The 26,528-nt window shown below is 46.6% G+C and overlaps 2 protein-coding genes and 1 long non-coding RNA gene across 5 annotated transcripts in view; 2 read left to right on the top strand and 1 right to left on the bottom strand.

The window, feature by feature from the left end:
• Positions 1-807: 807 nt before the first annotated feature.
• Positions 808-19,387, top strand: lats2 (large tumor suppressor kinase 2). 2 transcript variants are annotated; one of them, XM_068571861.1, is made up of 9 exons: positions 808-964; positions 5,129-5,812; positions 10,051-10,183; positions 10,311-11,881; positions 12,703-12,930; positions 13,477-13,831; positions 14,486-14,668; positions 15,177-15,283; positions 15,689-19,387. In XM_068571861.1, the coding sequence occupies exons 2-9, from the start codon at positions 5,426-5,428 to the stop codon at positions 16,235-16,237; spliced, it is 3,513 nt and encodes a 1,170-aa protein (XP_068427962.1). In that variant the 5' UTR covers positions 808-964; positions 5,129-5,425; the 3' UTR covers positions 16,238-19,387. The 2 variants fall into 2 exon arrangements, with proteins under 2 accessions (XP_068427962.1, XP_068427961.1); XM_068571860.1 differs by having other exon boundaries at positions 808-959.
• Positions 15,065-20,508, bottom strand: LOC137782535 (uncharacterized). Of its 2 annotated transcripts, none has more exons than XR_011077292.1 (3): positions 20,355-20,508; positions 16,668-16,873; positions 15,065-15,298 (listed from the first exon to the last, which is right to left on the bottom strand). It is a non-coding gene; the product is annotated as an uncharacterized lncRNA (long non-coding RNA). The 2 variants fall into 2 exon arrangements; XR_011077291.1 differs by having other exon boundaries at positions 16,668-17,060.
• The window catches only part of xpo4 (exportin 4), a 32,416-nt gene continuing 25,907 nt past the window's right edge, over positions 20,020-26,528 (top strand). Inside the window, exons 1-6 of the mRNA XM_068571862.1 lie at positions 20,020-20,112; positions 21,333-21,438; positions 21,921-22,062; positions 23,375-23,513; positions 23,895-24,011; positions 24,107-24,259. Coding sequence (XP_068427963.1) covers positions 20,020-20,112; positions 21,333-21,438; positions 21,921-22,062; positions 23,375-23,513; positions 23,895-24,011; positions 24,107-24,259 — 750 coding nt within the window. The remainder of the gene's footprint in view (positions 20,113-21,332; positions 21,439-21,920; positions 22,063-23,374; positions 23,514-23,894; positions 24,012-24,106; positions 24,260-26,528) is intronic.

A 26,528-nucleotide genomic window follows, 5' to 3' on the forward strand; every position in this document is an offset into this window, starting at 1 on the left:
GCATTCACACAATGTTCTCCTATTGATTTATTATTGTTCTTGTTTTACTGATCAGTTTAGAGACGACAGAACAGGATGTCTCACTCTGTGGCTTTTTATGTTCCATTGTTTCAGTCCCTGGGTAAGGTTTTAAAATAATAATACATTTTATTTGTAAGGCACTCTTCATCCGAGAATCTTAGAGTGCCACATAGTTAAAATCAAAGTCATAAAATTAAGGTCATAAAAGTCATAAAAGTCAACTCAAAGTAAAAAACGCCTTTTTGAATAAAAAAGTTTTTAGACCAGTCTTAAAAGAGACAGCTGATAGACGATCTTTGACATGAGGCAGTTCGTACCGTATCCAAATAGGAGTCGTTTGATTTCAAAAAGTGACAATTTATTAAATAATTTATTAAAACAGTAATTACAGCTGCTGCGAAATAAAAAGCATTACAGCTGCTGCGAACAAAGTGACTAATTCTGTCTAATAGAGGATCTTTGGGTCGGTGTATTTCTTTCCCATATCCAACAATAAATAACAAAACTGCAAACTGACAGTGATTTACTTTGTCCAGTAGTCGACCTTCGACTCAGTGCATTTTGGTTCCATATCCAATGCTAAATTTAAAAAAAATAATAATAAAAATAACACACAAAAAAATTTAATTTTACAGCTGCCGCGAACTGAAAGGAGTGACCCCCCTGCAGTACAGTAGACGATCTTCGCCGCAGCGCTGACGTGCGTCGGTCCGTCACGTGACCCCCGAGGAATGCGAACAATGCAGCGGAGCGTCCAACTCTCCGCGCTGCAGTTTGCTGCCCGGAGTCCGAGCGGAGAAAATGGAGGCTGGTTCCATCACGTTTAAACGGACCCTACGTCTTCACGGAACCGACCAACGGTTTTAAAAAGGACACAAAACTCGTCTTTTCAACCTGAGTTTTGGATCGTGGGGGTTTCTCGCTTCTTCTATCACATGGTAAGGTGAGACTATTTTTTTCCCCGGGCGGGGGGGTTGAGGGGAGTGGTGGGCTAAACTTATTTCCACGACTTGTTGCTGAGGAAAAAGTTCCGTCATGTGTGTGTGCGTGCGTGCGTGTGTGCGCGTGCGTGTTTTCGTTAACGGTTAACGGGACTAATAACGCACGAGCGCTTCTGTGGTGTCGGAAGAGACAGTTTAGGGGAAAAAAGGGGTTTCCGACCGTTTCTCACGTCCAGGGGCTAAAACTGTACAAACTACACAGACACCATTTTGTAACGGTTTTTTTAAAGAGAGAAAAAAGAAAGACGTTTTTTGTCACATTAGTAGAAATAAACTTCTAAACTGGGAAAAATATTTTTTATATTTCATATCGTCACTTATGTTTGTGCTTATGTACTTTTTTGTGTGCAGAAGACCCCTTTAAATCAGGAGCCAAACCTCCATGTTGGTTTAAAACTCTGCTATAAATCAGATTTTTATTTTAAGTTTATTCATAATAGAAACATTTTTTACTGCACAACTCTTCTCTGTTAATATTCACTTAATTTTTAATAATACACTTGTTTTAACGTACTCTGTACTGCTGTCCTTAATTTATGTGGTATTATCGATTTTTATCAATATGATTCAACCAACTGGATATTATCAATACTTAATGTAACTTTAAATATATTTATCTTCTAATATATCTTCAATGTATTTGGCAAAAGACCATTTTATGATTCTAATAACTTTACAGTGTTACAAAAAAAACTTTAAAGAGATGCAAAAATGAAGAAATGAACCCTAAAAAAGAGTTAAATAGCTCAACTGAGTGAGTCTGTTGTGGTAAAAAGTGTAAAACAAAATACCAGTTATTACTCTTTTATTATTTATACAGCCTAAAGGTCTGCACATTTTGGCACTGATGTGTTCCATTCAGGTGTACTACTACTACTATTATTACTACTACTACTATTAGTACTACTTCTATTACTATTACTACTACTGCTACTACTACAAATACTACGACGACTACACTCAAACACACACTTTTACAGCAGTGTTCTTCTTCTCATGGCTTCAGGTGTTGTGTTAAGAACTCACCTGCTGCAGGAACCCAGAGCTATTTATTAAGACACAATATTTATTATTGTAAACATTGTTATTATCCAGAGAAGATGGAGTTAAAGTGCAAATCACACACAGATGCTTCTGTTTACAGATTTATATTGGTGCTCCAATGTCTTCTGGATATTTTATCAATATTATTTGGATATATACACTATTATCTGGATATAATCAATATTATCTGTATACTATCGATATTAATCAATATTCTTAATATTCTCAATACCTGATTATGATATTTTGGGGACATAATCAAGATAATCTGGAAATTGTAAATTTATGGGAAAACTAGTGTCTTGATTTCTTTCATAAAATTTCACAAAATCAAAGTTAAAACAAACTTTTTAAAGGTGCATCCAGACATCATCATCATCCTTTGTTTGCTGAAACAATTCATACTTTGAGTAATTAAGATATTATAAATACATTAGGAATAAAATCTCTTTTACAATAAACGCACATGCAGAGTTTTCTGGTTCTGACTAACTGCAATATTAATAAATCACTGTTTACATATTTAATAAATGTCTCCCACTGATGGCAACCAAAGGACACAACATGGTGGCCAAAGTCTCAGTGGCATTAATGTTGAACCCTGGATCTAAATGTTGACTTAATTGCAATAGTTTTGGTAGCAAATGCCACTTTGATGACCTTAAAATTGTCAAAACAAGTGGAATTATCTTGCTCCATGTGCAGATTTGTCTTAAATTACCAAAAGACAAGACCTAAAGCCTCTTAAAGACATATTCAAATGTGTTTTTATGCATATTTCTGCGCCTGTTTCCCTGTTGAGAGGTCCAAAGCGACGTCAGAGGTGAAGTTGGGCGTCGGGTCGGAGGAGAGATAAGTCAGGAATGCGTCGGTGAAGGTCGGGGTCAAGTGGAGGTCCGGAGGTCGTGTTTGTGCGTACGAGTCGCGGTTGTCTCGTGACCTCTAAAGGTCGGGGCCCGTCCCCCCAACGTCCAGACGCGCGTCGCCCGCGCACCTCGTTAGCCGCTGGTGTATTTTTGGTTCCGGCCCGGACGCCCCCGTGACCCGAGGCGAGCTCGCTGGAGGAATGCGGCGGCGCTCATCGGTTTGGACGCGGCGCCCGAAGGAATGGAGGCCAGAGATGCCGGAGAGATGGAGCAACGTTTGTGCAGCTCGGCCCTCTGTCGGCCCCGCCCACCAATAATTAAACACAAGAAGTTGTCGTCTGTACACAGTTTTATCTGCAAACAGGGAGCGCTGTGTGCTTCTGAGAAACAGCCCAAAGCCATGCAGGCTGCCGGGAGAGGGCCTCTTGTGGTCCTCTACTGTGTGAAGGATCCCATTATAGTAGTAACCTTCAGCCATACATGGTTGGGATTTGTTAATAATTAGAATGTACATTAACGACGTGGTAAATGAATTAAATCAATGTTCATTAATGAAGTTTCTTTACAATCTTTTGGCGTTACGCAACACCAAAACCCTCACTTGTGGTATTTTCCTTCACTTTAAATTCCTGTGTGAGAGTTTTCTTCTCATTGCGTCCGCAGTGATCCTCAACACAGGCGCTCCAATGCTAAAGCTACTTCATGCTACTTCATGCTACCATCAAGTTATAGTTTTTACCAACTTGGTCGGTCAGAGAAATCATGTTTTGATTTTTATCTTTAGTTTGATGCGTCGCTGTAAACGCTGACACGTCTCTGGGAAAGTCCTCATGTGTATGAACCCTGTGCTGTAAATAAGAAGACAACCGGCGCGGTAGCACATTTAAAACACTTTATTGTTGCATAAATATTCACGTCATGCAAAACAATCTGCAAAAAAAGTGTTAATTTTTTTCTGGGATGGAGAAGCGAATAGTTGAATAGTTATTTCATCCGCTCCACCTCACTGCATCCAGGTCAAAGGTCACACGGAGGACCGGACCTTTAAACATGCAGGAAGTCGATGATTATCTCAACGTGTGCAGATGATCGTGTGAACTTCTTTCACTAATCTTCCAGACAATCTTCTTTTTAAAAAAAATAGAAGCAGATCAAATAAAAGTTGATTGCTTAACAAAATGTTTGTAATAGCAGACAAGACTTTAAAACCCCAGCCGTGTCGAGACATGCCGGCATGTAACTGTCTGGCAGCTCGCTCTCTCTCTTCGCCAACCTGCCGGGCAAACGAGTCTTCTTCTGGCGGAGGAAGACTGCTGGAGCTTCTGAGGCTGTTTCTCATCCAGAGAAGTGAGATTTAATTCAGTAAAGCCCAAACGTTCCTCCTCTTTAATCCCCCGGGATGTTTCTCTGGTCTTCAACGTAGAAATGCAAACATGACATAATCTCCTTTTTGTCGTATTGTTAGTTCAACAAGTCCAACAGATTAATACTTTCCAACAACATGCTCCTCTTAATCGCAGCATGAATCAAACCCGGCGTGGCATTAAAGGTTTGTTTATTTTATCAGAATGAACCTGCAACAGTAAATAATGACATCATTCATTTTAATAACGCTGAAACTTGCTTTTTTTGAGCAGGAAAATGTTAAACTTTGAAGGTGTAGGCCGTGGGATTCACGATTATAACCAAATACAACCGGGATCCCTTGGGAGCCTTTTCTTCTTGGTAAAACCTGGCCATCCGCTCAAGGTCGGGCTTCGACCTTGAGAGTCTGGGGTCGGGATAACCCGTTGGTCCAGACACGCGACCGGAACCGACCATGATGACAGATTTTATGCCTTTTTTTAATCCCGCCGCCGGCTTCAGAGTTTTAAATGTCGCCCAAGATGTTTCAACTTCGGCCTGCCTGTTGACCGATGACCACGCAGCAAGCAGCATGTAGCATGCAGCATGTAGCATGCAGCATGCAGCACGCAGCACGCAGCACGATGCGCTTCATCAGGAAGTAGATCCTCAGTATAGAAATGTTTCCCATGAAGCAGTTCATAAGTTAAAGATTCCTAAAAAGAACTGTTTGCCTTTTTTAAACATGTGAACACCATGAATGACAGCAGTCCTTCCCCCTCTCCTTCCCCCTCTTCTTCCACCTCTTCGTCCACCTCTTCCTCCTCCTCTTCCTCCCCCTCTTCCTCTCAGGCTCCAGGCAGCGTCATGGTTTGGCTCCGCGGTGCCTTGGTGACCGGCAGCATTTCCTGGAACAAGCTGGAACCGGCGCCCTAAAGAGCCGCAGCATGGAACGCCTGTAGTACTGCCGCTCGCCACATCATCATCATCATCATCACCATCATCATCTTCACCACCACCGTCGTCATCAGGAATCTCTCAGAGACACGTGCAGGAGGACTCGCGAGTCTTCACAGTTTGGCGTCGGCCCGCTTGGACCGGATCTTCTGGAGTCAGCTAGCCCCGCCCCCTCTAGCGTAGCACGCGGCCATGAGGCCCAAGACGTTCCCGGCGGCGCCGTACGTGGGCAACACGCGGCAGCGGCTGCAGGAGATCAAGGAGGGCCTGAAGCAGCCGGCCAAGCTGGTGAGCCAGGCGCTGCACGGCGTCGGCTGCCGGAGCGACGCCGCCGCTGCCGCCGCCGCCGGCAGAGGCGCCGACTGCAAGAGCAACGGGAAGGACGCCGCCAGCCGGCAGCAGCAGCTGCGGCCACCGCAGAAGTTCAACAACTACCAGAATGCACTGCGGGAAATACGCAAGTCGCTCATGCCCTTCGCCAACGAGTCGGGCCCGTCCACCGGGTCGGGACACCCCGCCGGGGCCGGAGAGGTCAACCGCCAGATGCTGCAGGAGCTGGTCAACGCCGGCTGTGACCAGGTGAGGGGGGGGGAGTGTGTGTGCGTGTGTAAATCTACACACAGAATGTTTTACAGCTTTTTACAGTGAGAGACAGGAAGTGGAGACACGGTCTGCAGGAGGGTTTCTGAAGGCGCCGACGCTTCTCTGTTTTACTGAAAGCAGTCGGTGCGGCGCTGCGGTTGCGTAACGTATCAGGTGGATTTCCCAACTGGCTGTTTTCCTCCTGAAGCGTTTGAGGAATGCGAAGTGTGTGTGTGTGTGTGTGTGTGTGTGTGTGTGTGTGTGTGTGTGTGTGTGTGTGTGTGTGTGTGTGTGTGTGTGTGTGAACCTTCAGCCTCAGAAATCCTTCAACATTTGATATCAGAACCAGTGTTATTCATCGTTCTGCGTGTTTTTCCCTCTGTGAATGGGTTATTTGTCGTTTAACTGTTAAGAGACATGTAGAATACACTGATTTAAAAAACATCTGAAGCTTTGATTTATTCACTTTTTCTGAATTGTTTGTCACACCTGAGGAAAGGTTTTACAGGTTCTGGTTCTGATGGATTGGATAGGAATCCAAAAGCTTTTTAATCCTGTAGGCGTTCTCGGGGTTCAGAGGGCTGAAGGCTTGTTTTCCTCCGTCACGTTTCAAACGTCTTCCATGGCGGCCGCTCGGCCTCCAGCGTCACTTCCTCTTTTGTGAATGGAGCCGATACAGGAAGTGAAGTCAAAGGCAGCCGGGTGGGACCGGTCCTCTGCTGCAGGAGAGTCCACACCCAGCACGCCGCCGCGCTTTGTCCCTCTGAGTCTTTGTCCCTCTGAGTCTTTGTCTCTCTGAGTCTTTGTCCCTCTGAGTCTTTGTCCCTCTGAGTCTTTGTCTCTCTGAGTCTTTGTCTCTCTGACTCTTTGTCTCTCTGAGTCTTTGTCCCTCGTGTCTCCGTCCATTTGTTGACAAAAAAAATAAAATAAGATTTTTTTCGTCACTTCACTAATTATGAAAAAGTGCTAAAACCTGAAACTCGACTGCCTCGGACGGAAAAATGTCAAATACACACCTCTTGACTTTTCTATCATCATACACACACACACACACACACACACACTCTTGATTTTTCTGTCAGGCCGTACTCTGGTATCTTTCATCTTTTTAAACATATTCCAGCTCGCTCTTGAACATCCGTCACCTAATTTCTCCTTTGCCTCTTCTATAAGCAACTTCTTATCAGCCACCCTTCTCCTCTTCCTCGTCTTCCTCTTCCTCCTCGTCTTCCTGCTCCTCGTATTGTTCTTCCTCCTCCTCGTCTCCCTCCGGCTGCAAATTACAGAGCAATGTGGCTCGTTACATAATCACACTTTTTTCTTTTTAAAGGGAGGAAATGTTTTGGTGGGGGAAGAGGGGGGGGGGGGGCGTCAACGAAGCAAGGAAACGAAGGAAAGGAGGGGTGTGTGTTTGTGTGTGTGTGTTTGTGTGTGTGTGTGTGTGTGTCTGTCCCATCCTCCCTGAACTCACAGGCCTCTACTGTACGTACAGGACGACCTGCGGCGAGGCAGGAATCTGCTGCGCGAGAAGCACATTAAAGCCTTTTGACGTGTGGACACTGTGGTGTTTATGTAACGAGGAAGAGGAGGGGGGAAGGAGGAAGAGGAGGGAAGGAAGAGGAGGAAGGTCGATTTTATGGCTCTCCGTGTGGAAGCGGTGCAAAGACGTCGTTCCTCTCGGCGCGTTCATCCGTCTCCTGAACGCCCTCCGTATGGTTTCACTTTGCTCATGACTGTGTTTCAGAAAGAAAAAGGTGTGTGTGTGTGTGTGTGTGTGTGTGTGTGTGTGTGTGTGTGTGTGTGTGTGTGTGTGTGTGTGTGCATGTGTGTGTGTGTGTGTGTGTGTGTGTGTGTGTGTGTGTGTGTGTGTGTGTGTGCATGTGTGTGTGTGCTCGTCATGTCACAGCAGCGTGTGTGTGTAGCAGCTGCAGGCCGGTGATTATGCGTCTGGGAGAAGCCGGCGGCCTGAGGCCGTGATGACCAGAGAGAGAGAGAGAGAGAGAGAGTGAGAGAGAGAGAGAGAGAGATGGAGGAGAAACTACCCAGAATGCAAATAGCTTGAATTCCTGCTTCCTGGGCCGAGAGAGGAATGTGAGCGAGAAACATCTGTCGCCATGGCAGCCGGGGTCACTAGGCCCGCCTCCACACACACACATACACACACACACACACACATACACACACACACACTATTACTGTGTTGTGATGGACGACACTAACAGACGGCTAACAGTTCATATTTTTACTGTTATTTTTTCCGGGTAACGATCAGGCGACACTAATATTCTTAATGTTATAAAATAAATCAGCTTCCAGCTCGTGATCTAAATAACTTCAGAGCATCCTGAAGTATAAAAGTCAAAGTGTATTCTAGAAAGATGGATGTTAATCTTTTCCAAATTTGACATGTTTTTACAAAATAATCAGCTTCAATTCATATTTATTGGCGTTAAACCTTTAAAAAACACATGTTCACTGCAGTCAGAGGACCTCCACCTGTAACCGTCTTCTTTTAGCTCGAGAACGTCTCAGATTAAGCATCCTCCTCTTCATCACGAAACACACACATTTAAAAACCGCGTCCATCTCTGAGATATTTAACGTGATCATCATCGTTCCATTAAAGGACATGCGGAGTTAAACACGAGGAGAGACGGAGCGAGAGGACATATTGTGACATTACTGGGCGTCTCTGGCAGCCAGCTCTCTCTACTGACTCCACAGGAATGCACCACACACACACACAGGAAACTGAGTATAAACAGGGGTGTGTGTGTGTGTGTGTGTGTGTGTGTGTGTGTGTGTGTGTGTGTGTGTGTGTGGATGGTCAGTCTTAGTCGCAGGGACATGGTTTTATAAATATATATATATATATATATATATATATATATATATATATAAATATATATATATATATATATATATATATATATATATATATATATATATATATATATTGTGTATGTGTGTGTGTGTGTGTGTGAACACGTGGATGCAATGGGAGGGGTTCACTGTGTTTACACATTCACGCACTGTGATGGACACACACACACACACACTACAGAGGGCGTATAAAGTGTGTGTCCGTGGCATTTCCTGGCTCTGGGCCGGCCGTGCCCTCTGCTGCTCCGCGGTCCGACTCTCAAACCGTTTATGTTCAACAACAACGCCGCGGACGCAGAAACTGACACAAAGTGGCAGAAAGAGGCACAAAATGGCGGCGCAGGGACGAGGACTTCTCTCCTCGCTCTGGCGTTTCTCTTTCCGTTCCATCCATCAGGTTTCTTTTATGCATATAGCAGCTTCTAGACAAATTCAATGTGCTTGACGGGACAAAAATGGGAACATACATATATATATCTATATATATATATATAGATATATATATATATATAGATATATATATATATATAGATATATATATATATATATATATATGTATATGTATCCGTCTCTGTCTGAGTGAAAAGCTTTTCAGATCTTGGTTACATGACCTGGAGCACCAGAGGATTGGTGGCGTTCAGCCGTCTGCGCTCCACACGGCTCCTCCCTCACATTTCTGCCGCGGCGTAAATTACACCGCGGCGGCCGATGAATAGAAAATACCAAAGCACTGAACCGACATTTTTCACATCGGTGACCTACATAGCTGAGGGCTTCTGCCGCGACCCACCTGAGGAGGAGCCAGAGGGGCGAGGCCTTTCAATAAAATGGAGTTTTACGTGAAGAATGAGGAGAATTTAATCTGCAGAGATCTTAAAGGGACGTTGTGGAAGCTGCCTGGCTCCTCTGTTATCTTTAAAGGGATAGTTTGGGGTTTCAAGAGATACTTAATGTGTAATATTTTGAATATTTTCACCCTGCTATCAGTCTGGAAAGACGTTCTCTACGCTTTCTTGAAAGTCACCAGACTTCATTCACAAAAACAGATATTTTAACTCCCAGTACTCAGCAGCTGCTGGTCGACCTCTGCCTCCATCAGTTAGTTAGTTAGTGTTATTGTGTGACTTTGGTGTGTTAAAGGGTTCACCACAGACACACAGTAACACAAACTAACTGACTGATGGAGGCAGAGGTAGACCAGAAACTTCTGTCTTTAGGAGGTAAAATGACTGTTTTTATCAATGGAGTCTGGTGGGGAGAACTGCTGACACGATGATGATATCCAGCGAGTTTAAAGTTCCTTTATTTAAACCCTGAACTGTTTGTTAAAGCGCGTGTTGCTCTCCTCGCAGGAGATGGCGGTGCGGGCGCTGAAGCAGACGGGAAGCAGAAACATCGAAGCGGCCTTAGAGTACATCAGCAAGATGGGTTACCTCGACCCGCGCAACGAGCTCATCGTCCGCGTCATCAAGCAGACGTCTCCAGGTACGAAAACATATTAAAACACCGGTATATTATATTAAAAAAACCTGAAGCGACGTAAACATGGACAATAACACACAAGGAAAGCGATGAAATCATCTTTTTTTAAATCTCGCTGCTTGCTCTTTAGGGAAAGCTGTCATGCCGAACCCGATGGACCACCGGCCCGCGCTGGAGGCTCCGGGCGACGCCGGCGCAATGCCTCAGTACCACCAGATGGGGGCGCCCATGTATGAGGGGCCCGGCGGGTACGGCCCCGAGGGCGAGATGCCCCGGCCGTACATGAGCGCTCCGCCCGTCATGAACTACATGATGCCGCCGCCGTCCGCCGCGGCGCAGGGCCCGGCCATGGGGAACCCGATGGGCCGGCCCCCCAGCATGGGCTCCTACCCGCCAGCGATGGCCGCCCAGAGCAACCCGGCTGGCGGCGGCGGCATGTACCCGCCGGGCGCCCAGCAGAAGGGCTACCCCGGCGGCATGGAGCAGCACGGGCCCATGATGAGCTACACCGTCCCGGGCCAGCCGCTGCAGCTCCAGCCCCCGCCGCCGGGGGGCCCCGTCCCCGGCGGCCCGCACTACGACTACGGCCACGGTCGGCCGCACATGATGGAGCCGGCCGGCTACGGCGTCAAGAGGACCGCCTCCTTCCAGAACAAGATGGCGCCGCCCCCCATGGCGGCCCCGGACGGCTACATGCAAGGAAAGGGTTTGCCCATGGGCCAGAGCGTCCCCGGGGGGGTCGGGTACCCGGCGAGCCTGTACTTGCCGCCGCACGCCCACCCGCGCCAGGCCAGCCCCACGTCCCACCAGGTGCACATGATGTCCCGCTCGCCGGGCGGCGCGGCGGCGGCCATGGGCCCCGACTTCTCCGACATGCCACAGGGCTTGATGACGCCCTCCAGGGCCAGCCTCAACCTGGACCTGTACGAGCACCACTGGGCGGGGCCTCCAGGTGGCGACGGCGCGCCTCAGGCCCGGCAGCCCCAGGGCCCCTTCAGGGGGGAGGTGCGCGCCCCCAGCAGGACCAACTCCTTCAACAGTCGCTCCGCAGGGCCCGGCGCCGTCGGCGTCCGGCCCGCGATGGCCTCGGCGCCGCTGCCGCCGCCCACAGCCGGCAAACAGGACGCCCCAAACACCGTCACGGCCGTGACGTCGCCGCCCATCCAGCAGCCCGTGAAGAGCATCCGCGTGATGAGGCCGGAGCCCAAGACCGCCGTGGGGCCGTGCCACCCGAGCTGGATGACGGCGCAGGAGGCCTCCGAGCCGCTGGCCTACATGCCGGAGGAGGCTTACTCCCTGGAGCCGGCTCCGGAGCCGCGCTGCCCGCCGCCGCCGTACCCCAAAAACCTGCTCATGGAGGACGGAGCCAGTGGAGCCCAGGACGCCGCCGGCGCCACCGCCAGAAGCAGCACCCGCGGGGGCAGCGGCGGGAGCGGCAAAGCCGAGGAGAGCCAGCGGGCGAAGGAGAAGACGGCGAAGGCGGGCAAGGGGGAGAAGACGGCGAAGGACAAGAAGCAGATCCAGACGTCGCCCGTCCCGGTGAGGAAGAACGGGCGGGACGAGGAGAAGAGGGAGTCGCGTATTAAGACCTACTCGCCCTTCGCCTTCAAGTTCTACATGGAGCAGCACATCGAGAACGTGATGAAGACGCACCAGCAGAAACTGAACCGCCGGCTTCAGCTGGAGACGGAGATGTCAAAGGTGAGGCGACGAGCAGCGAGACGCGTCGGCGTCGTGTTTAAAGAACGTCCTGTAGTTTACTTCAGTGTTGCTTGTTTACATGTCTGGCTTAAAGAGCATCTTTAAAGAGGAACTAAAGGAGCACACACGGGGTTTGCACATCAAATTTGTGCCAGTTTTCCGGGTTAGGAGACATCATCTTTAGTAAAAGTCGACTGCAGTTGTCAGAACATTCAGGCTCCCTCGTGTGGCTCAGACGAGTACTGCAGATATAAATGTTAAATCCAATTATAATTCAATTAATTAGGCGACCCTTAATAAAATCTCTCATGACCTCTTTTGTAGGTCACAACCCAGTGTTTGCTCACACTGCAGAAAACATTGACTTTACTTTCATTTTAATTAAAGCTGCAAAGTCAACATTATATAAATGAAATAATAGGAAGAATAATAAAGATAATAATAGCAGGAAATTGCTAATTTGGGTCCCTGGAAGTAGATTTTTTGCGGTGCATTGAAAGTCTATACCCGTCTTTACGCTGACAATCCATAAGAAAAACTCGGCAACGTACTTTTGGGACTGTTTAGTAAAGTTTAACTCATTAGTAGCTTGTGGACCGACACCTGACGTCTGAGAGGTCGCCATGCCAAGAATTCTCCCTCAGGACGTCTTTGTCTGAGAACTCTGAACGAACTCCTTTGACCTTCTTTAAGCGGTTGAAAGCATCCAGACGGTTTGCTAACTGTCGCGCCGCATTCCTGCGTCGGCGCCAATCACCAGCGTGAAAATGAATTTGTTTTCGAGGTTGTTTATTTTGTGAAACTCTTTGTGCGGCGCGCAGGCCGGCCTGTCGGAGGCGGAGCAGGAGCAGATGAGGAAGATGCTGAACCAGAAGGAGTCCAACTACAACCGGCTGCGCCGCGCCAAAATGGACAAGTCCATGTTCGTCAAGATCAAGACGCTGGGCATCGGGGCCTTCGGAGAAGTCTGCCTCACGCGCAAAGTGGACACGGGCGCGCTCTACGCCATGAAGACCCTGCGCAAGAAGGACGTCCTCAACCGAAACCAGGTGAGGTCACTCGTTATTGTTGTTGTTTAGCATGTGAACACGTTTGTGTGCTTGTACTGTCTGTTGTAGGCGTGTAAAGGGATTCACGGGTTGGTAGATACCTTGGTCTTAGGGTCACATTTAAGTATGTAGCTTGGTTTTAGGGTCACATTTAAGTATGTAGCTTGGTCTTAGGGTCACAGTTAGCACGTAGCTTTGTTTTAGGGTTACGGTTAGCATGTGGCTTGGATTTGGGGTCACAGTTAGCACGTAACTTGGTCTTAGTGTGTGCAGATAGCACGTAGCTTGGTCTTAGGTTCACAGTTAGCACGTAGCTTGGTCTTGAAGTCACAGTTAGCATGTAGCATTGTCTTGGGGTCACAGTTAGCATGTAGCTTTGTCTTAGTGTGTGCACGTAGCACCTCAGCAGCTGTTGGGGTCACACGGCGCACCGCGAGGACGATGCACACCGAACCGACCATCTTGAACAGAACGCTTCAACACAAAAGCGTAGTTGTGTAGTATTTGTGTTGAACGTTGTCACCTCTTATGCTCTGCTCGGTGCAGGTGGCCCACGTGAAAGCGGAGCGCGACATCCTGGCGGAGGCTGACAACGAGTGGGTGGTGCGCCTGTACTACTCCTTCCAGGACCGCGACAGCCTCTACTTCGTCATGGACTACATCCCCGGCGGGGACATGATGAGCCTGCTCATCCGCATGGGCGTCTTCGCCGAGCCTCTGGCGCGCTTCTACGTGGCGGAGCTAACGCTGGCCATCGAGAGCGTCCACAAGATGGGCTTCATCCACCGCGACATCAAGCCCGACAACATCCTCATCGACCTGGACGGACACATCAAGCTGACGGACTTCGGCCTTTGCACCGGCTTCCGCTGGACGCACAACTCCAAGTATTACCAGAAAGGTGAGCGGCTCACACACGGGCTTTAACACGCGTTCACAGATATTTAGTGAGGGTTTGAAACATGAAACCGTTACGTGATAAAAAATCTATTCTATTCGATGCACGAACAGAAGTGATATTCACAGTTTTATTTACTTTTTACTCAGTGATTTCTGATGGAAAACAGGAAAGAAACAGGAAAGCCTTCCAAAATAAAAGCCCAAGTTCAATTTTTTAAAACTTTTTATTGTCGGAGCTAAATCATTATGCTCTCATTCTTTGTCTTTTTTTGTTTTTAAAAGATTTAGCTTCTACAATAAAGACTTTTTAAATATTTAATCCTCGTAACATTTTATTTTGGAGTGGCAAAATATAAGCAGGCATCTATATAAATGTTTATTATTCTTTAAATCAAACTATTGTCTCTCATTCATTTGAGTCATTTAAGGTTTACTGTATGCTTTGAATCCTCATTGTTAGTTTAAATACTACATTTTATCACTTTGTACTGTTTACACACACATTTCACACAATGTTTGATCATGAACATTTGGTTTAAAATCATAATAAAATGGTTTAAAGTTATGGAAACCCATTAGTCACAATGTGTATGAACCCTGGTCCAGGTTTAACGTCGTCCTCTTCTTCTTCCTCTTCCTCCTCCTCCGCCCCCAGGCAGCCATGTCCGACAGGACAGCATGGAGCCCAGTGACTTCTGGGACGACGTGTCGAACTGCCGCTGCGGCGACCGGCTGACGTCTCTGGAGCAGAGCGCCACGCGGCAGCACCAGCGCTGCCTTGCTCACTCGCTGGTCGGGACGCCCAACTACATCGCGCCCGAGGTGCTGCTGCGCAAAGGTGGGAAACGTTTTTATTCAAGCAGGAATAAAGTTAAATGTTATCATGTGAAATGATCAGACGTTGTTTATTTGATTTGTCATAATTTCAAATTCTCAGCATTTGTAATTTAAGGATCACGTCTGGTGGTAAAAACATTCCTCAGGACTACTTTCCCAAATGACAAAAAAATCGATTAAACTGGACTTTAAATATGTTTTAAACCACTGTCATAGTTGTAGTGACCAAATTAAAATCTCTTGCTTCCCCTCACCTGTCACTGCTATTATGAATCCAAATATACAGATAATGTATAAATAATAAGTTTAACTTGTTTATTTGATCAAACTGTTTGGCGGTACCTCTGCGGCCCACTAGATGGCGCCCTGAAGCCCACCAGTGGTTGAGAATAGCTGCTTCACAACATTAGAGTGAACTTTATTTCATTTTTAATTGATGACATGGTAACTGTGTGTGTAATACTGTATGTGTGCAGGTGATGACGTTGTTGTGTGTTGTTGTTGTGCAGGTTACACACAGCTGTGTGACTGGTGGAGCGTAGGAGTGATCCTGTTTGAGATGCTGGTGGGACAGCCGCCCTTCCTGGCCTCCACGCCCACCGAGACGCAGATCAAGGTCATTGACGCTCTGCTGTGGAAACATTGAATGAATGAATGAATGAGCGTCAGCCTGCTGTCTTTCTGGGGCAGCGCCTCAGAGTGAACAGACGTTGTTGGACTGGAAAAACTGTCTCAGTTCTTAGAACCTTTCAGGGACTTTTTTTAGCTCATATTTCCGAATAAGTACTTTCACAGCAGCAAGAAAAAAAATAGACCAACAAGAAGTCCAGAAGTTAACTGATCATGAGCGAACACCCTGAGCTAACGAACAAGCTGCTTCCCAGCAAGCTAACCTACTAGTGCAAAGGCTAACCCAGTAGTACAATGGCTAAGCTAGTAGCACAATGGCTAAGCTAGTAGTACAAAGGCTAAGCTAGTAGCACAATGACTAACATGAATAATAACCGCTGTGTGTCTGCAGGTCATCAACTGGGAGAGCACCCTGCAGGTCCCCGCGCAGGTCAAACTGAGCCCCGAGTCCGTCGACATCATCGGCCGCCTCTGCTGCTCGGCGGAGGACCGGCTGGGCGCCAACGGGGCCGGCGAGATCAAGGCGCATCCCTTCTTCAGCCCGACGGACTTCTCCAGCAGCCTGCGGCAGCAGCCGGCGCCGTACCGGCCCAAGATCGCCCACCCGATGGACACGTCCAACTTCGACCCCGTGGAGGAGGAGGGCGGCCCGGGCGCCTGGAGCGACAGCGGCGATGGCGGCGCCCGGGCCCTGGACACGCTGTGCTCGCCGCACGGGAAGCACCCGGAGCACGCCTTCTACGAGTTCACCTTCCGCCGCTTCTTCGACGACAACGGCTGCCCCTTCCGCTACCCGAAGCCGCTCGAGGCCAGCGGGTCGTCGCCCGGCGCCGACGAGGACGACGAGGACGAAGAAGAGGACGACGAGGAGGACGAGGACGAGGAGGAGGAGGAAGAGGAGGAGGAGCAAGGCGAGGGCTGCGAGCCGGTGTACGTGTAGAAGGCCGAGCCGGGTTGTTGTCGAGCGTCCGCTTAACACAAACCTCCCGACCGGGACCAAGACACCACTTCCTGTGTGAGGCGTTCGTGGGCGACGCGTCGAACGTGGAGTTTTCTCTCGGGAGCGCCAGGACGTCTGGATCACGGACGAGACTTTTTGATTATTGGTTTTCTTGTCCCATTCCTTTCCCTCCCCTCCCCTCCTCGTGTCTTAAAGACGGGACGATCTTCTTCTTCCGACGCGGGAGCAGAAGCACGATTTTCACTCGGAGGATTTGTGGGAAAGAGGAGGAGCCTGAACGAGCGATGACACGCCTCTTTTTACAGCTGCTGCAAAAAATAAGCTACAAAGACACATTGCATGCACGTGCACACACACACACACACACTAGTGTATTCAGTCATACAGGGTGAGGGGTGGGCGATGTTACATTTCAGCGTCCACATTTCAAGAAGTCGACTCGGTAACGGACAGATGCTCCTCGCCGGCGTTTCAGGAAGCAGGAAAACCAAAATGGATCCTTTCGATCCGGCCGCCGCTTCGCTCTGTGCAGCGATTGTTCCCCGCGTCGGCGCTCCGAGGTCGCCGCCAAAGGTTCTCCTCGAGCCACACGGAGCTTTTCCACAGGAGGCGGACCTCCAGAGAGGAAGACGCATTTTAAAATACAGTAAAATGTGCTTGAAAGAAATTAAGAAACAGCAGATTAAAAACCAGAAACCTCTTCAAACACAGCGCGCGTTCATGCATCGCGCACTGTGACGACCGTAAACCGCTTCAGAGCTCGACAGCCCGACCAGCGGGAGCTCGACAACCACAGGAAGAACTAGAACGAGAATGCAAGAAACAAATGTTTCTTAGGTTCTCGTTCTGCTTCTGAAGGAACGTTTAGTTTTTAAGGAAGAGAACCGACGAACGAAGTGAAACCTTTTTAAAAGAAATAGAAAAGTACAGAGAAACCGGATGGTGCTGAGCTGGTTTCTGACTGAGAAGCAAAGCTCCAACACACACACACACACACACACACGCACACACCAAGATGCACAATTGTACAGCTACTTTTGCAAAGAAGCGTTGCAGCTGAAGCTCTGTGCCTCAGCAGGCGTCATGAGAAGGTTTCTAGTGATCGTTTGACGATGTGCAATACAAAAAAATACATTATATAGTTTTCTAAACACTTAACAACTTTTTTATGTTTCTTTTGTACTGAAATGTACAAATATATCGGTTTATATATATATATATATATATATATATATATTTTCTTTTTTTTTCCAGTTACAACATGCTGCTTATTATAGTGGTTAATATTATTTACATTATTATTGTTATTATTATTATTATATTACTTGTTTTTTTTTCATTTTTGTTGTGGCTTTAAAAAAAAAAAGTGTGCTTGTGTTTTTTTTAAGTAACGTGCCTTTCAAGTTGAATGTTGGGAGTTTGTGATGATGATGAAGATGAGGATGAAGATGATCAGAACATGGGCGGTTAAGCCTCTTCACCTCCTGCGGGCCGGGCTGGTCCTGGACCCGGAGGAGGAGGAAGAGGAGGAGGAGGAAGGTTGTGTTTGTGTTTGGTACATTTCCTGTATTTAATCCAAAATGAGCACACGTGTGTGCGTTGCGTTGTCGTTGTGTTGCGCCGCGTTGTGTGTCATCACCAGAACCTCGTTGCTTCTTGACAATCATAACGTCTCTGTGTCGAAGCCGACCGCTCCGTTCAGCGTTTACTTCTCTGACCATGAGGATCACGTCTGTTCCAGGTTTTTTTAATGTTTTGCGTTTGTTTTTCTGTAAATGTGCTTTTTGTTCTAAAGTTTGCAGCAGAAGGTTAAAATATTGCAATCTTCTTTTTACCGTCAGCGTCTTTTCATCAGTTTGTGTTTATCTGAGTTCTTCACGTCCACGTCGGCTTGTTTTACTCCAGGAACGCTCAACGTCACAATGTATTCATGAAAAAACTTTATTTAAACCTCACCAGATCAACGAGGCGGCGCTCAACTCGCTGCATAATCGATCCGTAAAACCGTGTTTCTCCACAAAAAAACAGAAGTTCTGTTAAGTTTCTTGGAAATAAGAAATAAAGCAACAACAACAAAACAACGGTAAAAGAAATGTTTAGATTAAACAAATCCAGAGGTTCAGATTAAACAAATCCAGAGGATCAAAGAAGAGATTTTAGAAAGTTAAAGATTGTCATCTTCAGATAGTTTCCATGTGTGATGCATAATAAAACTAGATCGTTAAATTCAGAAAAAAAACTTAACGGGATATTAGGATTTTATCGTTGACACATAAACGTAATAATCTGATCGTTCCAAAAGCTTTACGTGAAATAATTGTTTTTAAATACAGAGATTATCATGTAAGAACGAACAGATTCAGATATTTGTTCTTTAAAATGTTCCCCAAAAGCAACACGTGTCCCGTAAAGTGGTTCCTGTTTGTTTTGAGGCATATTTTAATGATTTATCAGGATAAATTATTAGTTATTTGTGCCGGAATAATCATAAATAAATGTAATCATGAAGAAAAATGGAAACGAGGCAGAAACGACACACTGATGAATGAATGAATGATTGAATGAATGATCTTGATTAACTTTTAACGTGACGGAGCGTTTCAGGAAAAGGTCCACAGGGTTCTCACCAACACTCGGGTCACGTTTACAGATTTAACAACAACAACAACAACAACAACAAGGTGCTGGTGAACAGAGCCGTGGTGCCCGTCTGCATCATGTGGGTGAAGTGCCTTGCTCAAGGGCGCCACATCTGAACAAACAAAAGCTTTAAGGCGAGCGCGTGATGCGTTTCCTGTTCCTCCGGTTCGATGCTGACGGTCGACAATCTCCCGCCGCCTCGGCGTCTGACTTCCTGTTTCCTTCTTTTCATGTTTAATATTTTTCCGGCGTCGTCTTTCCTCGGCGTACGAAACGACTGTTACTCTTGAATTTATATTTATACAGATATACATATTTTTTCTATCTTTATTTCCTCCCTGTGCTAAAACCACCAGCGTGTGTACGCAGTATTATGATGTCATGTGGACGCTTTCTCTTCTTCTTTACATCCGTGTGTGAACTGAGAATTTGTAAAAATGCTTTCAGTCCTCGTGTGTAAAATGTATAAATTAAATTAACCAACTTGGACTCACGCGTTTATTTCACTGAACAAAAGGTGCGTTTTCACATTATTGGACTTATTATATTTTATATTTTTCATAAACTTGTAAGTAACATTTTGCTCATATGAGAAAATAAATCTGTCATATATCATTTTAATAATATGAAATGCAAAGAAAAATAAATAAAAGCATTAATAAATGAGTGAGATCATCACTTAGTTACGATTAATATTTATATGAATAAATAAATTACACATCTTACTATCATTGATGGAAACAAATTCAAAAGTTAATCAATCTTTAATTATTAATTTGAATAAACTAACCAATTAGATATATATAAATACATAAATAAACCAATCAATTATGATATATATATATATATATATATATATATATATATATATATATATATATAAACTAATCTATTGTGATATATATTATAATTTATTGGTTCATTTATATTTTGTAAACTAAGTAGTCACTAATTTGGTAAATAAAAACACAATATTTGTCAATGAGACAAATGGGGAAATACACAAGTAAAGTAAGTACAAGTACCTCAACAGTGTGTGTACAGTACTTTACATGAGTACTCCCCTCCTCCCTCCCCCCCACCGGGTACCAGCCTCGCTGCCATCCCACAATGCAGAGCGCATGGCGCGTCATCGGAGAGGGACGACGACGATGGCGGCGGTCGGTGCACCAGAAGTGATCACACAGCTGGAAAGCGCTGCCAAAGTTTTAATGGTGAGATATTAAACGTGTTGTGTTGCTCCGCCATGACGGCGGCGCGCGGGGCGCGAGCGTGGACATTGTCCTGGCGGGAGTTTAACGGCCAGGGCGCGAGCGCGCGGCGACTCCCTAAGTTTTTTTTTCTGTTGTCAAAATGTGTTCAGATTTCTACCGTTAAAACGGTGCGTGAGCGATGCGTGGCGGTGGCGCGTTCCCTCCTCATCTTTCTCCCCATCCCGCATCAAACACAACATTACCCCCGCTTCGTCTCTCTTCTTTCTCCCTTCGTCTTCTCAGAAAACCATCCGCCATCACCTCCCGGTTAAAACAACAAACCGTCCCCTCGCGCGCGGTCCCTCTGAACTTCAGCGACTCGCGCTCAACCGTTTAGTTTGCTTCTTCACGGCCAACGGCTGCTCCCGCACCTCCATTAACCTCCACGTGTGTGTCTGTGTGTGTTGGATACTTCTGCTCCAGCCTCGTCCTTTCTGCCATTTTGCTTCTTCTCCCTTGTTATACTTATTAAACTGCCTCCGTTTGGAATTGTAAAAAACAGTTGTTTTAAGTGGAATAGTAGCTTCACGTGACGTGTTTTGCCGTCACGTGGTCGCCAGCAGGTGGTCGGTTGGCTTCGCGCTAGGTGTTGTGGGTCATGATGTATACCGTGTGTTCTGGTGCCGAGACGACCCAGGACACGTCGAGCTATGTCACGTGAACACACATGCAGTAACAGACACACACACACACACACACACACACACACACAGTAACACAGACACATACAGTAACACACACATTCACTCACACACACACTGTAACACACCAGCATAGTGTAGATGTCTAGAGCTGTAAACAAGGTAAACAAAGCTGAACAGAGATGAGCAACATGAAGCTATGTTCCACTAGCAGGTAAAGACAGGCGTACATGTTGTTTTTATATGTTTGTATGTGGTCTGCAGATTGTAAACAAATACAAATAGTGCAAAGGATTAACTTTTAAATGGGGAAATTAGTAAATTATATTCATATACAGGTATTGAGTGGTTGTATACAGTATATGCATATTGAACGGGTAAAGTAGTAGGTTATATGTATACATGTATTAGTTGGTTGTAACTTCTGACTAGGTAAACCTAGTTTATTATAATATAACATTCCTACAAACAAAATCATGAAAATGGTAGAAATCCACCAAAGTGTTGTGTAATAAAATGCATTGTGTGTTGTGTTCCCAGGCACCGCCGTCCATGGTCAGCACGGAGCAGCGGCAGCATGCCGAACACATATTCCTCTCCTTCAGGAAGTCCAAATCCCCCTTCGCCATCTGCAGGCACATCTTAGGTAACGACTGACGTCACGTTTCTTAAGTTGTTCAAGACGAGCAAGACGTCCCCCGTTGTGTCTGAATTTTTAACCCTAGTTTGTTTCTATATTGCAACCTTAAAATGTATTATATTCTGTATTTGTAGATGCATTTGTGTTGTCGTGCAAATGCCCCCTCACAAAAATACTATAGAAAAACTATTAAATATTAGTTAAATCTTTTAACTAATTTCCGTCTTGATCTTAATTTCAACCCTTTGTTAACATAATGCTGCTATTATAGGAATAAAACCCCACAAGAATGGAATTATCTTCTGTATAGTCAATGCTAATTTGATGCATTGCATTAAACGCTGCAGCGCTCCTAGTGGACGTCAGGAGAATCACAGGATCTTTTGTCAGAATAGTTCAGTTTGGTTGTAAAAAATGTTGACGCCATGTCTGTCGATGTTATGCTTAAACTTTATTCTAACGTGTTATATGGTGTCCCTCCTCCCCAGAGACCAGTAAGGTGGACTATGTGCTGTTCCAGGCCGCCACCGCCATCATGGAGGCCGTGGTGCGGGAGTGGATCCTGCTGGAGAAGGCCAGCATCGAGTCGCTCCGGGCGTTCCTCCTCACCTACGTCTTACAGAGGCCCAAGTAAGAGAGAAAGGGGAGGGGCATGAGTACACCTGTGTCGCCATCTTGGTTTTTTTGCAATGGATGAAAAGAAGTTACTAAATTAGGACAAAGGAGGCGTGAGGTCGAGAGGCTGTATACATCTCTGGTAGAGACCTGTCAATCACCCTGTAGCCCCGCCCCCAAAAGCATCCCCTGTTTTATGGTCTGTTTGACTCTACCAGACCATAATTTACGAAATGAACAACATGCTGTATAGAAGAAGACTAGAAACTAGAGATTGAGACATAAACTCATGTTTACAATGTTTACTGAGGGAATACATCAAGAGAGAAGTAGAGTCACTTATATAGACTTCTATACAACCAGAGGAGTCGCCCCCTGGTGGTCAGGAGAGAGAATGCAGCTTTAACACATGAAGCATAGACTTCTATACAACCTGAGGAGTCGCCCCCTGGTGGTCAGGAGAGAGAATGCAGCTTTAACACATGAAGCATAGACTTCTATACAACCCGAGGAGTCGCCCCCTGGTGGTCAGGAGAGAGAATGCAGCTTTAACACATGAAGCCTAGACTTCTATACAACCAGAGGAGTTGCCCCCATTTTTTATGATGTTTTCACTTTAAGGCCCAAGATGTTTTCATACGTGGGAAGTCGAAGTCAAAGCTCGCGATTTTGCTATTTCTTCTCGTCTCCGCTGCTAAAAGCGGCGCAGAAGAAGAGACGAGTTTGAGTCCACGACCCGAAACAGGGACGGGTTACCGAAACTATTCAACAAACAAGCGAGAGGGATTTCTGTTTGTTTTTGTTTGAGCAGACGAACACACACAAAAAAAGTGCAACAGATTTAACTTTTCCATGCGCTTTCATGCCAAAGAAAATCCTGTGCAGCTGTGATTAAACCCTCAGACACAACACATCGCTCTCACTTTGTTTTTCTGGCTGTTCTCCGTCCTCTACATGTTTCTCTGGATCAGAGCGTTGGTTTAAAGTGACGGTAGAGATGTTTAGAAGTGTGGTTGTTTAAACTTCTTCTCCATAGTTCTGCTGCCGAGCAGCACACAGGAGTTAGTGGTCGAATGCTGCCGCTTAGTTTGTGTTCTTGTGTAGCTTTGGTGAATCTGAATTAACCCTTAAAACACCACATCAAGGCAGCAGTGGACCAGCAGTGTTTTTCTCAATGTCGTCTCAGAGTTCGTACGGTCATGGAAAACCTGGAAAAGTCATGGAATTGTAAAATGGATATATATTTCAGGCCTGGGAAAGGAAATGTGGTTTAAAGTCATGGTAATGTGGTTGCTAAACATCCCATAATAACGCTTGTCTCCTCCAGCCTGCAGAAGTACGTCCGTGAGCAGATCCTGCTGGCCGTGGCGGTGGTGGTGAAGAGAGGCTCTCTGGACAAGAGCATCAACTGCAAGAGCGTCTTCCTGGAGGTCGGCCAGCTCATCAGCAGCGGGAACGCCACCGTGGTGAGAGGCGGGGCTGAGAGGATGCTTTACCTGTTTAAATATCTAGAGCCGGTTCTCTGATGTCTCTGACGCTCCATCGGTGCAGAACCTCTGGCCCTGCTGTTATGAAACAACCTGTACTTCTGTTCTGCAGCCACCAGGTGGTGCTGTTATGAAACAACCTGTACTTCTGTTCTGCAGCCACCAGGTGGTGCTGTTATGAAACAACCTGTACTTCTGTTCTGCAGCCACCAGGTGGTGCTGTTCATCTGTTTTCTGATTGAAGCTAGAACTGACAGTCTGTGGAGCTGATGGCTCAAACCAGATGCTCTCTTTGCATGTATTTACCTTTTTATATGTACTTTCTTTGCATGACCTCTGACCTCTGTGTGACCCCTGCAGCAAACGCTGGCCTGCTCCATCCTCACGGCGCTGCTCAGCGAGTTCTCCAGCTCCAGTAAGACCAGCAGCATCGGGCTCAGCATGGAGTTCCACGGAAGCTGCAAGCGTCTGTTCCAGGTTTCTTCTTCTTCTTCACCTCCTCCTGTGTGTCTCACACCCTCGACCCCTCCGTCGACCCCTCCGTTGACCCCTCCCCCCCCTCTCTCCTGCAGGAGGACGGCCTGCGGCAGATCTTCATGATGACCATGGAGGTGCTGCAGGAGTTCAGCCGCAGAGACAACCTCAACGCTCAGATGTCCTCCGTGTTCCAGCGCTACCTGGCTCTGGCCAACCAGGTGCTCTGCTGGAACTTCCTGCCGCCCAATCATATCCTTTCTTTTGCCCGACTGGAGCGTCTGAGGGGCATATATATATATATATATATATATATATATATATATATATATATATATATATATATATATATATATATATATATATTTGCAGATGAGTATGCTTTGCCCCTATATAGTGTGTGTGTGTGTGTGTGTGTGTGCGCATATATGATCATCAGTTTTGCTTTGTAGTGGGAGACACTTGTCCATATTATCTTTGCAGTTGGCGCATTGTTGAGCGAACCTAGGCACTTTGTGTGTGTGTGTGTGTGTGTGTGTGAGTGTGTGTGTGTGTGAGAGAGAGAGAGAGCATGTTTGCACGGTCCAGTCTCATTACGGCAGAAATCCCTCCAGCGCGGCATCCTCTCTGCCGTCTGAGGGGATCTGGAGTGGCGCTCTGCAGCCGCCAGAGCATGTATCACTTTCAAAGAGGTGTGTGTGTGTGTGTGTGTGTGTGTGTGTGTGTGTGTGTGTGTGTGTGTGTGTGTGTGTGTGTGTGTGTGTGTGTGTGTGTGTGTGTGTGTGTGTGTGTGTGTGTGCGTGTTGTGTCCATCACCCACTCACCCCCCCTGTCTTGGCTTGTTGAGTATGGTATGCCTGGCTCGCTGTGGTCAGTGTGTGTGTTTGTGTGTGTTTACACAATGGTGTAATTTAGTTTCAGCGTTGAAATATTTATTTCAGTTATTTGATAAATGTGCTTGTGTTGTTGTTATAAAAATATTATAATATTGGATGGAGCAATGTTTGCATTAATGGGATGAAATATCTGGTTTTGTTGTGTATTTATTTTACTGGTTTCCCCCCAACGCTAGTAATAAATAGTCTTAAAGGCATCTAAAAACATTAATTTATTGATTTTATAATGATTCATCGTTATATAAATGGTTTAAATAAATCTTTCACAATACCTAAAATCCTAAAACACAGGAAGTTTGACTTTATGAAGAGTTTTTTTATCCTGACATTATATTTAAAAATATTAAATGCGTTTCTTTAAACTTCCAGAATGATCACAGTGTTAACAACAACACTTTTATGTTAATATAAACATTCGGGCAAAAGATATTGAAATAATTACTTTTCTTTATTTTGGGTTAAGTTTTATTCAGTGGCATTAAAAATAAATATCTTTAAAACATGTAATTTACCTTTTAATTTGTAGGAGTGTACACAAGTAATTCAGTTCAACTCCCTTAGCTTATGTTCCACTTCACATGTGAAGTAATCAGTTTATTGCTTTTAAACGAGTCGTATTCTGACCGTCTGGTTGCTTTGATGATGTTCGAGTGTTTCTGTCTGCAACCTGAAGGAGATGAAGTGGATCTAAATGAGCGCGAAGCGACGAGAGCCGGGAGGCCCCGGGGCCCCAAACCACACACGAGTCCTCTCGTCAAGAGGCCGTCTCGGAGTTCAGTGTGTGTGTGAGTGTGTGTGTGAGTGTGTGTGTGAGTGTGTGTGTTAGTGTGTGTGTCTGGGCCGTTGTTGAAAAGGAGAACGGCTTGATGAAGGCCGCCGGGAGGCCGGGATGAGTGTCGGCCGCCTGTCTGCAAGTGTCACAACACGGCTGTGCGAGCGTACGCCGGGGTAGAGGAGGGGGGAGGGGGGAGTAGCTGCTTAATTGCGCGACTGACAGCCGCCTCCTTTCACGCACACACACACACACACACACACACTGTTTCTCTCGGGCGGTATGAGTGTCTTCTGTCCTCGCCGCCCGTCTGAACCCCGGTGTCATCTGGCGGCGGCACGCTCCCCGGACGCTCGGGCCGACAGCGTGTCACTCTGCGCTCGGGCCCTCGAGGCTGCGCTCAGGGTTGCACTCAGGGTCGTGGTCGGGCCCTTGAGGTCGCGCTCGGGCCCTTAGGGTCGTAGTCAGGCCCTCAAAGTTGTGGTCAGGCCCTCGGTGTCGCCCTCAGGTTCGTGCTCGGGCCTTTAAGGTGGCGCTCGGGCCCTCGAGGTGGCGCTTTGGCTCTCAGGGTCGTGGTCGGGCCCTCGAGGTGGCGCTCGAGGCCGGATGACGGACACAGCGGTCTGCGTGTGTGGATCCTCTCTGCGTCGCTGTCGGCGAGTGTAATTCCTCTCGTGCGTACATTTCAGGAGACGTTAATGCTGCTTCTTTTTTTCTGACGTTCACTTGTAAAGTATTTAACGTCTATTGACACGAATAGACGTTCAATACTTTACCAGTGAATGTAATAAAAAAGCAGCATTAACGTGTCAGAGCACGGCTCCGCTCTGCAGTCAGCTGTCGTCCTGGAGC

Source organism: Clinocottus analis, unplaced genomic scaffold (assembly GCF_023055335.1).
Source record: "Clinocottus analis isolate CAN_PGR_092001 unplaced genomic scaffold, fCliAna1.0.p SCAF_12, whole genome shotgun sequence".
NCBI classification, from domain to species: Eukaryota; Metazoa; Chordata; class Actinopteri; order Perciformes; family Cottidae; genus Clinocottus; species Clinocottus analis.